The 15,454-nt window shown below is 45.0% G+C and overlaps 1 protein-coding gene across 1 annotated transcript in view; it reads left to right on the top strand.

Moving 5' to 3' along the window:
* Window positions 1-7,159: 7,159 nt before the first annotated feature.
* Window positions 7,160-15,454, top strand: part of MTCL3 (MTCL family member 3) — a 30,420-nt gene continuing 22,125 nt past the window's right edge. Inside the window, exons 1-4 of the mRNA XM_082755599.1 lie at window positions 7,160-7,654; window positions 9,263-10,251; window positions 10,521-10,745; window positions 14,204-14,362. Of these exons, the coding sequence (XP_082611725.1) occupies window positions 9,328-10,251; window positions 10,521-10,745; window positions 14,204-14,362 (1,308 nt within the window). The 5' untranslated portion in view covers window positions 7,160-7,654; window positions 9,263-9,327. The remainder of the gene's footprint in view (window positions 7,655-9,262; window positions 10,252-10,520; window positions 10,746-14,203; window positions 14,363-15,454) is intronic.

Here is a 15,454-nt window from a genome sequence, read left to right as displayed (position 1 = left end):
CATGGTCTCCAGTACCTTGGATCAATAAACGATTATCTCGGATCTGTCCCACAGTGCTGTGACTCCCTGTGGGCAGCTGTGCAGGTTTAGGCACCGCTGTGCCAATGTGACACAGAGCCTCGTGGCTAGGCGCCGATCTCACCTGCCCTTCCCCTATGCCACTGAACCGGGTTGCTAATTCTCCACTAAAAGAATTACACCAGAGTAAACGCGCTGCATTGAGTAACATCACCCTCTTGGGACTCAGAATAATAAATGTCAGGCTACCGGTGCCTTGTCTCTCTGCACTTCTGCTACAGGGGGTAAAAGTGGAGAAGAAAAGCAGACCCCTGCAGCTTGTCCCATAGTGACAATCTCTCTCTTATTCCCATTTCCAGATCATCTGAGACTATCAAAGCACCTGCAAAGGTAATGCACTGACTGTGATTTCCCTGGCTGCTCTTTGGAAAGGCTCCTTCCTCGCTTCGTCCTCCTCTCCCTACCCCCACATGGGCACGATCGCACTGAAAACATGCCAAAGGCTGTGGAAGAGGGGCTGCTGGATGGGTGACAAGCGGGTGAAGTCACCATAGAAACTGCGACTCTGGCCTCATTCACACATGAAACTGCTCTCCGGCAGCCCAGAGAGAGAGCAGAAGCCATTGTAGGCATGATCTATCCCTAGTTCAAAGCCTTGTGAAGCAATAATAGTGTACACGAGGAAGGATATTTGGGTCAAATTGTTTTCTCAATAGCCATTCTCACATGCAGTCCTTGAATCAAAAGTCATGCACCAATCTTCTTATATGTGCTTGTCGAAACACCCACAGAGCTTTTCCTATGCAGGCAGTGTTTATGTGTACCAGGTGGAGAACCTGATATCCTGATTTTACTGTTTTGATGTGTGCCAGCAGTTGTTCCATTTCTCAACAACCAACAGGGCATTATGTAAGAAGCTTGGATATGATCCAGGATGTAAATAACAACATAATACTCATGATAGAAGGTCCAATAAATTGGTAAACAAAGGAACTGATTCACTATTGACTTATTAATTTTTAGCTTGTGTAAGTACAGTGATTTTTCCCTAGCCTTTGAAAGTATAATTTAACTAATAAACTCTCCAGCTCTGTTCATCATATTCCAAAGCCGTTAAGACATAGGAATTAAAAACTTACTTTCAAAACAACTTATGCTAAGCTCTTAAAGGCATTTAGACATAAAGAACACAAAAAAATTTGCCAACATTTTTCAAAAGTTCTAGTCCAAGAGTTATCTCCAAAAATGGCATTAAGCTCAAAAATGTCTTAGATACATGCAAAAAGCTATTGATCCTGAAATACAAGTTATAGTGAATAATTACCAGAGAGAATAAAGATGAAAGAAGAGACAGATTATCAGTCAGAAGATGACAATAAGGCAGAGAGCAATTCGGGAGGCACCAAAGGTGGAAGGGAAACAATCGTCTAAGACCAGATCTTGGTAAAACTGTGTCCAGTTTTGCACCTGGAAGCTTACATGTGTAGTAATGCGATGCCACCTGGAAGTCAAAATAACAAGATACAGTTCCAGCCTGAATAATTATACACAATCATATGTAATCAAAATGAGCATTCTGAATAAACAAAATGGAGATAAAAAATATATTAACATTAAGTGATGAATAAATACAAAACAAAGCATAAACAAAATAACAAAATGCAGGCTGTTTCATCACCTGTTCCCTCACTTCAGCCTCTGTCTTCTCAAGGTCGGGGTCTAAGTCCCCTCATACTCGTAGGGAATTGGGCACCACAGCACCTTTAAGGTTGTGCAGCTTCATTTTACACCTATGTGACTGATGTAATGACTAACTACTGGAATAAAATAATGAGGAAAACTCACCCACCCATGGCACAATCCTGCTTCTTCCAAACTCTCTTTAGGCATAGAAGAAGGAGCCTGTAAATGCTCCTGGGTGCAGTAACTGTTGTGGTTACTTTAAGCTGTAGAGCGTGATGGGGTAAGAAGCTGTGCAACCTGTTGGAGCACGTTGTTATGAGGACCTTAGGCATTAGGATGAGTAACAAAACCCTAACACGGAACATAGAGCAGCTCTATACGATGCACCCATTGTGGCTGGGTGTGCACAAGCAGGCAGACAGGTCCACACTGCCTCCCTCAAGGGATGAAGTGGGCAGACCCCAGAGCACAGTCTGCTCATGAGTTACTACTCTGTAACTGTAAACAGATGAGTACTCATCTGTTTAGCTCTAGAGAACAGCTCTGAGGTTGTCTTCAGTCGTTTGCCTTTATATTTGAAAGCTCTCTCTAGAAATGGCTACTTGAGCCTACTGGTAATATGTTCAAAAAAAAAAAAAAAGTGTTTTTTTCTCTAGCAGTCACTGAGCATTTTATATATAATGCAATAAGACAAGGTGCAAGACTGATTAACTCAAAGAAATTCCATATTTTGTCTTTCTTTCCTACAGTTTTAGCTATAACATCTTCTGTACAGTTCCTCTCCTAGTAGCCTCATTAAGTAATCAATGAGTTTTAGGTAGGAATGTAATATATAGCCTATACAGATGCATGCATACATGGTAGGATTTATATAATTTTGGGATAATCCTAGCCTCTGAATATGAAAACAAAACAAAACAAAACAAAACAAACAAACAAAAACAAACACAAAAACAAACAAACAAAAAAAGACCCATAGGAAAGTAACAGGAAACAGTGATACAGAAAGACTGTTATGTGTTTTGTTGTTGTTGTTTGCTTGTTTTTTTCCAGTATAAATAATATCTTAAGTTCCAAATTCACAAATTATTTAAAAAAAAAAAATCATTCTGGTAGCAGAAAGTATAGCAAGTCCAGGAGAGGCAGAGGGAGCCTGCAAGAGGTCATTTTTTCATTAGGAATGGTTGAGATGCCCTGGCCTTTTTCAAGGCATGCTCAGTTCTGTCATTATTTCCAAACAATAGGCACAATTGATTTCTTTAAGAATAAAAGGCAGGACATAAGATTTCCTGTGGCCTTCAGAAAGCCTGAATGAAATGTTGGACAACAAAAATAGAATTGAGCCTTTATTTTATGACTACAACTATTGAGTTCTAATAAGCAACAGGCCTAATTTTACCCAGTTTTATTCCCCAGTGACAAAGCCAAAGAATCCTCTAATCTTAATTTCATTTTTTGTACCCGGTCACCCCTATGAGGCTAAGAAACTGCCCAGGTGTTGTGAAGAATCCTCTAATCTTAATTTCCTTTTCTGTACCTGGTCACCCCTGTGAGGCTGAGAAACTGCCCAGGTGTTTAAAGGCAAGGACTGAACAGACCAAGACCTCTATGACACAGCACATGACAAGCAGACTCCCTGACCTGGGAAATTAGAGATCCATTAGAATTGTGAAGGCTGAAGGCAGTGGATCAGATCCAAGAGTTTCCTTTACATAGTGGCAAAAGCAGCACAACATCCTTTTCTCATTGGGGTGAAGTGTTGGGGAGGTGCAGATGGCATCGCTGTCCCCATGTTGGGCTCTGTGGGTATGAGGATGTGGACGAACAGAAGGTGCAGCCTCAATGTGCCATGCTGTAGCAGCCTCTGGCTGAGGAGCAGTCACTACAGAGGAGGAAAAAAGAAGAGAGATGTGAAAACCAGGATCACCATTATCTTACAGAATAATATGGCCAATAGTGTATGCCAAAATAAATAACCCAGTTCGAACAAACTAGTTGGTGCTACCAGCACATTCCTATTTCATGAGTAGTATGAACTTAAATGTTATTTGTTTTTCAGTTTTACTTTTTTTTTTCCCAGTGTTATTCCTCTTTAACACAAAGCTTTTTATTATTTTTTTCTCCAGTATCATGATTTTATGCTGTGCAATTCTGCTATGCAATATATCTGGAAAGCTTTTCCATTTCCAAATAAATAGGAAAAGAGACCAGTGATAAAGTATTAATTGTTTATTCTCAAATCACTGCTTGATACAATAGACATCAGGGCCATTTAGTCAACATATTAGACATTGGTGAATTGAAGTCTCAAACCTTCAATTTTCCATGGAAAGAGAAAAAAGACTGTGGTCTGATGTATAATTAGTCATGTCCAGCACATCTCCTTGGGCAGGGAGACAAGCTGACAGCTGGGGCAGCACCATGCAGCTTGCACAGCACACTCCAGTAGCTCTTCTTTCTGCCCCCACATAGCCCAGGACCTTCCCAAGAGAGCAGATAAGGTGAGTATGTGTTGTGGCCTTAGTACAGCAGCTGAGTGCCACCCAGGGAGCCTCCTGGAAAAACATCCTCTCAAACCAGCTTCTGAAATCTGCTGGTAAAGTATTCTTTACTGAAAGATTGGAGGTCATGCTTTTAGGGTGTTATGTAAGGTGATTCTCATCTTCGCCCTAGGAAAAAAAAAAAGAAAAAAAAAAAACAAAAACACGTATATTGCTTAGACTGAAACTCTGCTTGGAAATTCTGCGTCTCCTTTCTCCCTCTTCCCTTTTCAATCCAGTGCCTTTACTTCTCTTGTACAACTACATATAACTAACTACAGTTGCAGGCTGGATTTAGAAATCTTTCTGTATGTGAACAAGCAGTAATGGATACTAGAAAATAAGGTATTCACAGTTTTAATTTGGGGTCAAAATACTTTTAGCCATTAAAGGCAAAAAAAAAAAAATAAATTATTGAAAAAGTCATACATTTGTTCTACAAGGGTGCAGCAGATTACCAAAGCTCTGCATGACAAGAAATCTGAGGCAAAACAGTGAAAAAGAAATGAAGAAAATAACAGAAGGATGAAAAGAGAGAAACAAAAGTAAAGAGTGATATATCTATACATAACAGTTTAATAATTTTCTTATGGAGTCAAACCAAAGACCTATTTAGCTCACTGGTAGGTGTCTGTCTGTGGCTGACAGTGGATGCTAGAGATGAACACAAAACAAGATAATGTTATTACTCCCAGACAGTTTCCCAAATAAAAAAAGTGGCATTGCAGAGGTTTTCTTGAACTATGTGTTTTGCCTTAGTTGCCTTCAGTTGATTTTCCTTCCTTGCCTTTGTTCGATCACTTTCCAAAGCCATGTAGACCATTAAATTCACATCACACCACGGCAGGGAGTTCCAGAGCTTAACCACAAGAACCATCTTCTTTATCATTTTGGAACTCATCATCTGCTTGTTTCTTTCATTTGGTTTTGCATCTCATCCTTTATGGGAAGAGACTGTGAATAGCACAAAAAATAACACAAAATGAAGTAATGCTTTTTAGCCTCCTTACTAAGGGTAGCAGGGACCTGAGTCATATTTCTCCTCAGTCACCCCTCTTCTAGCCTGAAGAAGCCATTGCACAGAGCCACTTCAGAACCTGGTTGCCACTCTCTGCACCTTCTACCAGGGCTGTGATGAGCTGGGGGACCAGAACGACACTTGAAAATCAGAATGTATCTGTATCCTGGAATTATGACAGAGCAATAAAGATGTCTCCTGTTTTGTTCTGTCTCTTCCTAAGCAATTCCTAATATTTGACTTTCAGTGTTTTGCCTGACACTGACATTTGTGCTAATGTATTTCACCTCATGACACTGTTTCATTCCTGAAAGGTAGTAGTCACCTGAAAGCCCCTTGTTTTCTATGTAAAATTTAGATCTTTCTTTCTGTGTATTATTTCCATCCACAAGTCTTTAGAGAACCTGAAAAAATATGTATATATAAATTTAATTTTTATTGTATTAGCATTTCTGTAATAGTTTTTTCCAAGCTAGACTTATTCTTGAAAAGGACCTGCTGGTCATGTAAAAGGCCTACAGAATCTATCAGAAAATTTCCTAATGGAAATACACCTTTTATAAGCAAAAGTGTGTATTGCATGGATTACACCTGTGCTCCCCTTTCTCTTCCTCCCCCACTCAAATAAATTATATGAACAGAATCATTTTTGTACCCATGTCAATTTTTATAACTGTGTCAGCACTGAGGTTTCAGCTAAAATAGAAATTTTGAGAAGGAAGTCAACAATCCCAAATGAAACAGGCAATTTTTTTCTACCATAAGTCATAGTACCTTATCTTTACTATCAGATGAAGATAACCTGATGACCTGCTTTTCAGTTGGACACTAACATGAGACAATAAGGATCTCTATCTTTCCAACAGCACAATGCAACTTGTAGTAGGCAGCATGGGATGTTATAACCCCCCATTTTTGTTTTAATACAGAAAGTCTATCCAGACAATACAGAGGGAACAGAAAGGATGCTAAAGGACGTTCAGTGCTTACAGGCAGGAATTGCTACGCTTTCCCTTATTGTGATGGCTTTATTGCCTTAATTCTGTATATTCGGGACACAAGGAGTCCACAACCTATCTTCTACCAGAATCTATCCACCACTTCCTTAGGAAAACTACAGCACATTGGGTGTATTTCTCAGCTCCAATTACAGAAATATTTTGTATTTTTATTCCTCATGTTTCAACCAATCATTCTGTTTAGTTGGTATGACTGCAGTCAATATTTAGGATGAGTTTCAAAACCCGTATCCTTCAGCATTAATCTTTCATTTCTCATTTTCTGATTGTACTCAACTCATCACATTTTCCTATGTCCACTTCATTCAGTTCAGGACTGGAGGACGTGTAGACAGGGGAAGTATCTTCCCGCATCCATACAAATGTACATATATATACATATATATACACACAGGCATATCTTTATATTGAGACACGTGTGCCATACATGTGCATATGCACAAACATTTATGTACATATGTATGTGCAATGTCTTTGTGTATATATACTGTGCATTACGACGTATGGATGTATGAATAAGCACACGGGTGGGGCCGTGGGGTGGAAACACGCCCTGTGCGCCCACGCTGCCCTGCTCAGAGGCAGGGGAAAGGAGGGAAAACCCCTTTGAAAGCCCCTTTTCTGTTCCTTTTTGTCATCGGGAAAGGTTTTCAGCTCGACAAGCCACCTAAGGTGCCCCAGAGCAAAGCCAAATTCAGCTGACGGTGCACCAAGCAGGTGGAGCTCCCCCAGGGTAATCAGGTGGCTGCCTCCGGGTTTTGCCCACGCCATGAATAAAGAGTCACTGGTAGGTTAGTCCAATATTCACGCGAAGAAATAACGCCCGGGGGTTATCTTCAATAGACCACCGTGCTTTGCCTTTGTTTCCACCTTTCCCGGCTCGTAGCAGGCTTTTGTCAAAGGGACGCGGTGCGGATCCGCTGCCCTGCGAGCGCAGATAAAGGCGGCGAACAAAGGAAAGCCTCTCTCTTATCGTCCTGCTGCTGATGCACAAGGCGCCCGGCATCCCGCCCGCTCCAAGCCGGCTCCCCTGGAGGAGCCGCTAAATAATTGATCAGGATCGATCGCCGGGGTGGATCGGGAAGGGAAGCCGGGCGCGTCCTTCCCCCATTTGCGCCGTAATCCGGTGGCACCATGTGCAGATAGATAAGGAAGGGGACGCAACTCAGCCTTCAGGCCTGGGCGGGGTCCTCGCCGTCTCATCTTTTCTTTTCTCTTCCCTCCGCTGCTCTCCTCCCTCTCCCCGGCCCTGGTGAGGTCAGCTCATGAATATTGCTTCATTTTCCTGAGCGGCTCCGGCAGCGCTGGGGACCTCGTGTGCGGTGCCCGGTTCCCCGTGCATGCATTTCGCCAGCCGGGCAGCAGGCAGGGCGGTGGTGAGTAACCCGTCTGCTTTACCCTCACGCCTTTCTTCCTTTTTCTTTTTCTTTTTCTTTCTTTTTATTTTATTTTATTTTTTCTTTTTTAAAGGTGGGGGTAGGGGGGATGTTACTCCAGATTCAGATTCAACAAAAGCGCCGGGCGTAGAGGGGGAGCTGCGAGAAGCCTCCCACGCCTCTAAAACCCGGACAAAAGGCAGGCGTGCCCCGCCACCTGCCACCCGCAGGAGGGACAGGGGCCGGGGGACAAGGGCCAGGGGCTGGGGACATCCCCACGCTGCCGGGTGGAGCCGCTGGACTCTCCCCCTTTGTTGCCGGCGGGTGTTTCTGCGCTTTTTCCACCTGCAGAGACGCAGCGTCCTGGCGCCACGTGGGCTTGCCACTGGAGGGGAGATGGGGTCGCGGAGTTTTGTGAGGGTTTTCGGAGGTTTCGGACCCGGGCTCAAAGGAGGCTTGCGTTGTGGGGAAAAAAAATAAATCAGAAAAACAGTAGGGAAGAGTCAGAGTTAAGAGGAGGATGCAGGATCTAGGCTGAGCCCTGACTTCCTGCAATTTTTTTTAGGTTTCGGTTTAAAGAGTGGCATTTTGGACCTGTCCAGCTCTGAAAAGCAGCAGTTTGGGAATTGTATTTATGATTGCTAGAGAAGCAAAGCAAATCAGTGTTGTGGTGCAAGTATAAGTTTTGGTAGGTTTACACTCCCTTACATGCTCCCTTTTTGCTTATTAATGCCTGGAAAAATCCTGCCAAATTATGTTCTTTTGAGCATTAATTTTCAATGGGTTGGTTAAAATCAGGGTGATAATGACAGTGCATTTGAGAGGAAACCTTGTACTCCTGCCAGTGAGTGCAGAGTAAACACAGTGTCATTGTCTGGTGTGTTGCAGGGAATAAACCAATTGTCAGGGCAGGGCATAATGTCTACATTGACTTTGACCAGTTGGCTTTCTTTACTCTGTACTTTGCGATGGGACAGTTGGGAATCACAAGGCCACGTTAGGAATGCTGTCATTTCAGTTTTGGCCCACATTTTCCCTTTAAGGATGGCTGAATAAAGGCTATGCGAAAACAGTTTATGGATCATAGCTATTATTTTTAGAATGCCTTACGGCACATCTTTGCAGCACGGTATGGCACCTAGCAGCCTATTTCAGTCATCTGCTGTGACCATGAAAACTCTACTAGGGTCAGGCCCTAGGGGGAAAATTGCCACCTGAGCACCCGCAGGTGAATACAGTGCCACATCTAGTGCTGGGCCAGGGTGCACTCCTTCCTTAATCCCTATGTTTTGGAAATGCGCTGGAGGGATTTTGCCCCGGTGCTGCTTCAGTGTAACGGGTAACAAGCCCGAATCGCTCCTTAGGTCTTGACAATGCTTCTGGGAGACAAACTGATGCAAAGATGGGTGTAGAAGTTGTTTCAGTGTCCCTTTTGCTCTCGATTTGTGCCTTGGAGGCCTCCCTTGAAGGGGCCCTGTCAAGGCTGAAGGGGGAGGCCCCGGGGGAGGCAGGTGCAGCAGCAGCGGGCACACGGCGGGGCAGGGCCGGGGCCCCCTCCCGGTCTCCCCCTGCCCCCCCCGACCGTCCTCCCCGCTTCTCCTCCCGCAGCCGGCCGGCCGGAGGAGGCGGAGGACGCCGCCGGCGATGGACTCTCCCCGCAGATAGCCGCCGCCATGAGCCAGCCGCCCGCAGGGGGCGCCGCCGCCGAGCCTCGCCTGCACCCGGAGGGCAGCAGCGGCAGGAAGCAGCCGCGAGCCTCCTCCCCGGCCAGGGCCCGCGACGCCCCCCCACGACCCCCGCCCGCCGCCGCCCGCGCCCCGCCAGCCGCCGCCGCCGCCGCCGCGGCCGCCGCCTCCTCCTCCAAGGCCGGCTCCGGGGCTCCGCGGCCGCCGCCGGGACAGGCGGCGAGGGGCGGCCGGGGCCGCGCCGCCGAGCGGCCGGGGCGAGGCGCGGCGCCGCCGGGCGCTGTCCAGCCCGGAGCCGGTGCTGAAGCCTCGCCCGCCGCCGAGCCCGCCGAGGAGGCGCCCCCTGCGGGCGGCGGCGCGGGGGAGCGGGAGCGGGAGCGGGAGCGGGAGGGGGCGGCGGCGCCGCAGCCGCAGCCGCCGCCGCCGCCGCCGCCCAGGCAGTGGCGGGGGAAAGCGGGGCGGTCCCCGCTGAAGGGCGCGGGGGAGGCGGCCCCGGCGCCTCCATCTTCGTCGGGCGCCGCCAAGGGCCGCGGGGCGGCGGGCGGCGGCGGCGGGTTCTGGAGGGAGGGATGCCTGCAAAGTGAGCTCATCCAGTTCCACCTCAGGAAGGGGCTGGCGGCGGCCGCCCAGATGCAAACCAAGGGCAGCAACCACGGCAGCGGCGGCCCCGGCCCCGGCGCCGCCTCCGCCTCCGCCTCCCCGGCGGCCGCCGCCTCGGCCGAGCCTCCCCCGGCATCCTCCGCCTCCTCGCCCTCTGCCATGGCGGCGGCGGCCGGGGCCGAGGGGCTGCGGCAGGGCGAGGCGGGCGGCGGCGGCCGGAGCGGCACCCCCGAGGGCTCCCTGAGCCCGCAGCTGCAGGACGAGATGCAGGAGGAGATGGAGAAGCTGCGGGAGGAGAACGAGAGCCTCAAGGTGAGGGGCCGGGGGCTGCGGGCTGGGAGGTGGCGGGGGGTGGGAGGTGGGAGCTCCCGGTGGGGTCGCTGAGACCCTGGTGGGCTCGCAGCCGCGCTTCGCTGCTTCGTTGCGGTGCTCCTGATGAGCTCGGCAGCGCTTAGGCGGTGTCCCCGCAGGGATGAGGGCCGGTCCCCATGCTCCGTGTTGGCCGGCTCCCCCCGTGCTTGCTGGCATTTGTGTTTTTGACCCACCTGTTGCGTCCCCACCCCTTCTCACCCCGGTGCCAGAACGAGATAGATGAGCTGAGGACCGAGATGGACGAGATGAGGGACAGCTTCTTCGAGGAGGACGCTTGTCAGCTTCAAGAGATGCGCCACGAGCTGGAGCGAGCCAACAAGAACTGCCGGATCCTCCAGTACCGGCTGCGCAAGGCCGAGCGCAAGAGGCTCCGCTACGCGCAGACCGGCGAGATCGACGGCGAGCTCCTGCGCAGCATGGAGCAGGACCTCAAGGTACGGGCGTGAGCAGGTGTCGAGGAGAGAGGGAGCGCCAGGGACGGAGACACGGACGTGCTCTCAGTCCTCATGACTCAGGCGTTTCCATCCCTTCTGTTGTACAACGCGCACCCTACACGGCACGTAGGATTGCAGCGGCCAAGCCTACTGTAGTAATGTAAGCCCTTCAGTGAGTGGCCCAGTGGTGAGGCTTCGTGGGTAGGCTGTTCTCAGCTTTGGTCCAATCATTTTTCGTGAAGGTAATGTGCAATAGGTGACTCAAATACAAATTGGGATCTAGAGTTTTGGATCTTTTTATGATGAACATAAACTGTGTCCTACCACTGCAAAATTAAAACAACCTCACTGAACGGTCCCACTGACTTTTAGGGGATTGCAGTACTCCTTCTTAAAGATTTCAGAGGACTGTTATATTAAATACATGAAATCCTGACTTGGTGGGTGTCAGTGGAAAAACTCTTACCTTCAACAAAGCCTGGATTTTCCACATCCACCTGGAACCGTAGATGCAGCCCATCAGATTTCAGTGTGTCATCAGCTGTATTTAATCCATAGCATCTGAATGAACCACAGCCCATTGCAGAGGACAAGTTTCAGCCTTTGTTTAAAGACTGACATTAGTAAATAATGCATCATCTCCATTCTAGATTTCTCCAATTACAGGGAAAAAAAGTTTCTTGTGCTAGTTGGAATTTGTTTTATATTTGCTTCCATACTGTAGATTTTGTTAAGGCTGTTACTGAATCAGCACTTCTAAACCTTCTTCAGTTGATGGGTCTCCCAGTTATTTCTCATGGAAATGCAGACCTCTGCTATAGCAAATTGGACCTTGTTGACCACGCTACTGCCTGGGACTAGTTACCTATGTTGAATTCTGTGGACTGCAGTTAGAAATGATAATTCAATACATGGTCATGAACAGGTCAATTTCAAACTTCTTTCTGATAAACACAATGGATTGAGAGTCTGTTATTCCCAGCCCTGTTTTTAGGAGTTGGATCACCTTTTCTGAAAAGTTTCCAGCTTATCATCATTTTTACTAAAACGTAGATACCAGGCCAAGGCATGTTCCAATAATTTTCTTGCTCATGCCATTAATAATGCTAATATCCTTCTTGGTACTTCTATTTAATAATCCTTTTCCGTGCACATTAAAAAAACGCATCTGCTGTTTTGGCCATGACAGTTCTGTAAGTAGCTGCTCACGTGGCTATAGACAAACTTGTGCCTTCCTGGTCAGAAACAAAACTAGTGAAATGTTTTTTTTGATGCACCCTACTCAGGGCTTAGGTAGAATTTCTAATCAAAACAAGGGGCATTTTGCATGCTCAAAATGATGTGAACAGTTGTGCTGCACACCTTGCAGGCAGAATTTGAATGGGAACCTCCCTGTCCCAAGTGAACGTTGTGATTCCAGCTTCTAGAGTTGATTTATTTGTTGGCTCAATGCTACTTTGTATTTGCAAGTGATTTAAACAGAGGGCTGGGAGGGAAGTTGACTCTGTAGTTAGGTGCTCACCTGCCACATAGGAGGTACCAGCTAAGGCCTCAGGTTGAAGAAAGGACTCACTTCAGTTACGACTTCTCTTGTGTCTTTCCTAATAACCATGCAACTTACTACTTGGGAAAGAATAATGATTTTATGGAGCCTTCCCACATGATTGTGTCCTGCTTTGGGGTAGGGATGTTTGTCAAGTTCCATATTTCTGCCAAACTGAATTTCTGGTTCTTGCTAGCCATATTTGTAACTCCTGTGCAGTTCTTTGTAGTGATCCCAAATCTGCTTCTGAAGAATTTCTATCCAAAATAATGTTCTCCATTTTACAAGGGTGATACAAGAGGGAACGTGGTTCTTCAGAGGTACGGTCTTGCATACAGCTGTGTTAAAATGCATCTTGAATAAGTAAGCCCCTATTCCCAGGTGATCTTGAATACTCTGTAGGATTTACCTGCATTAATTACCTCTCCACTAAATTTTGTTACAAAACATCACTACCAGTAAGGATTTTGTTATTTCATTGTATTTACTGATTCAGAGTGTAACTGCGGGCTGCACACAGATTCTGATAGGTTGCTGTTAAAAATATGTCCCCAATGATTTTCCATTTACTTTGGTTGGACAACTAGATGAGCAGTTTAATACTGACGATGGGAAAATCCATCAAAATACAGCCCTTTGGTGTGATTCTCAGCTCATTCTGCAGTCTCTTTGGAGTATGCTTATAATTGAAATTCCCCTCCACCCTCTCTTTCTGTTGGGCATTATGTGTCTTGAGTGTGTGTGCAGTGGGGGAGGTTATTGAATAGTCTTGTGCTACACTGCAGTGTTGTATCAGTAATTCACACACACTGTGTTTCTTGTCAGGGGAGGCTGACTCACTAGCTGCTGCTGTTTTCTGGTAGATCGGATTCTTCTAGACTGCTTGCTTACAATTATTACTTTTTCTTTAGAGCTTTAGTATGTCAAATAGAGTTCTTTGACATACCGTAGTGAATAACCCTGACGCGAGCTCTCTGAGCTCCCCTAAATAGTTTTAGGAAAGGTAAATTTTACTTTCTGATGTTTTAAAAAAGCATGAATTTGCCTTTTCAAATTATATGTCTAAATCACCATCATAGCAGGAATTAGTGTACATTTAAATATTTTTAGTGTATGATTATAATTTCTGCTGGTTTCATCAAATAGAATGCAAATAGCTTGAATGGCAAAATTCTTTTTACCTTACCTAAGGAAAAGGAATTAGATATTGTCATGTTCCTTTTAGCTCTTCCTGTGAAAATGCAATTTAGAAACAAAAAAATCAAAAACAACTACAAAAAACCACCTCATGTTTATTTCAATTTAAAAATATTGGATTACATTTGGATAAATACAAGGTCAGTAAGGATATTGCTTTTTCATATTTTACTCTTTAAATTAACCAGTAGCACTAAATGCCAAATAGTTAGATTATCTGTCCATGAAGGAGAGAGAAACTGAAAGGGTAGAAATAAAGGTTCATCCATTTGTGGTTCTATGCAATGGACAGGTACAGTAGGCCTGGAGAAGGTGGGCTCTGCTTTTAAACTGATGCTTCCACATGTCAAGTGTTTGAAGGGCATATCCCTTAGTGCATTGAAAAGCAGGGGGCTGGCAGTGGTAGAAAGAAAACAGATACTCCAGGAATAATGAAGATACGGTTTCATTTTGATGTAACAGAACCTAAGAAATGGTTACCAGTGGCTCCAGTGAAGTCCATAGGAAGAACATGCCAGCTTTTTGCAGGAATTGAATTTTGAATTGTTTAAAATTCTATCTGTGTATGCCATTGTCTACATGTTTCCTTACATGCTGCTGAAAACATCAGAATTGACCTGTAAATGGTTGCTTAGACACTAAGCACTTCAGCACTAATTCTTTTGTAATTCTTTTTTTTTTTTTTTTCTTCTTCTTTTTGAAATACCACTTCATTTAGGTTGCAAAAGATGTATCAGTGAGACTTCATCATGAGTTAGAAAACGTGGAAGAAAAACGTACAATAACAGAAGATGAAAATGAAAAATTAAGGCAGCAGCTTATAGAAGTTGAAACTGCAAAACAAGCACTACAGAATGAACTGGAAAAAATGAAAGAGGTTAGTGTTTCTATTTACTTCTACACAATGTATTTGAAGTTCTCAAATTCTTACTGTTAAACTTATTTTTCTTCCTGTAACTTGTTTTGGGGGCAAAAAATATGACAGACAAAAGTTGGAAGTAGCAAAGAGTGCTGAGATACAGATTGGTGACTGGCAAGCAGAGAATGAACTAAAATATTCAGTGATTTCTAGAAGAAATGGAAAGCAAACTGTGTCTTTGTTTTTCCCAGACTGGGAGGGAAATGTAGAACATAGCTGTAACTATGTAGCTATAATAAATGTAGAACATAGATGTAACAGAGTTCAGAAGCTTTGAGACTTGGTACTTAAGTTAAGACGTGTGGATAGAATGTTGAAAGGAGTCAGAGGCATCTGACTTTGCAAATGATGTTCCCCCCACGTTGTTACAAAGACCAGTATTTTCCCTTTGCAAGGGACTGGCAGGCACACTAAGACAGGGAATTGAGACACATCTCCATGTTGTTCAGGCATGCTCTTCTGGAGTACTGGGGAGTGGGGGACTCCACCTGGCCTTTCAGTCTTAGCATAATTTTATTTTACATCTAATTCATCTACAAAATTACTCCATTTGCCATTATATAGATGCAAGATACCATCCCATTAAGTAAGCAGAAAATTGTATTACAGCGGTAATAGCTTGGCTGACAGAGATAATAAAGCATGTGGTAAAAGGAGAAACTGTTGAATAAGAATGAATTCTTGGAACAGATTTTAGAAACAATTCTCATGTTCAATGTTTAAAATTCAATGAATGACACTGATTTTCACATTTAGTAATATTCCCTAACAGAAATGCCAATATCTACTTTGATCTTACATGAAGCAGAAGAGATGTATTTGAGATGTTAAGAAAGAGAGGAGATTCTCAGTTGTATGATAAGTTACAGTATTTTTAAGAATTGCAAATGCTTACTCTAAGTGATGTAGTATTAAAAATATTCATATGTTTCCTTTACAGGAACTGAATTTCAACCATGTTAGTAGAGGATAAACAGGTGGTTATTTTTTGTCACCTTCTGCTGCTTTTCCAGATAATTGCAGATTTGAAAAGGACATGAAATCTGAGCC

This window comes from Aythya marila, assembly GCF_965140915.1.
Source record: "Aythya marila genome assembly, chromosome: 3".
NCBI lineage: Eukaryota > Metazoa > Chordata > Aves > Anseriformes > Anatidae > Aythya > Aythya marila.
This window is presented reverse-complemented; position numbering and strand designations above follow the sequence as displayed.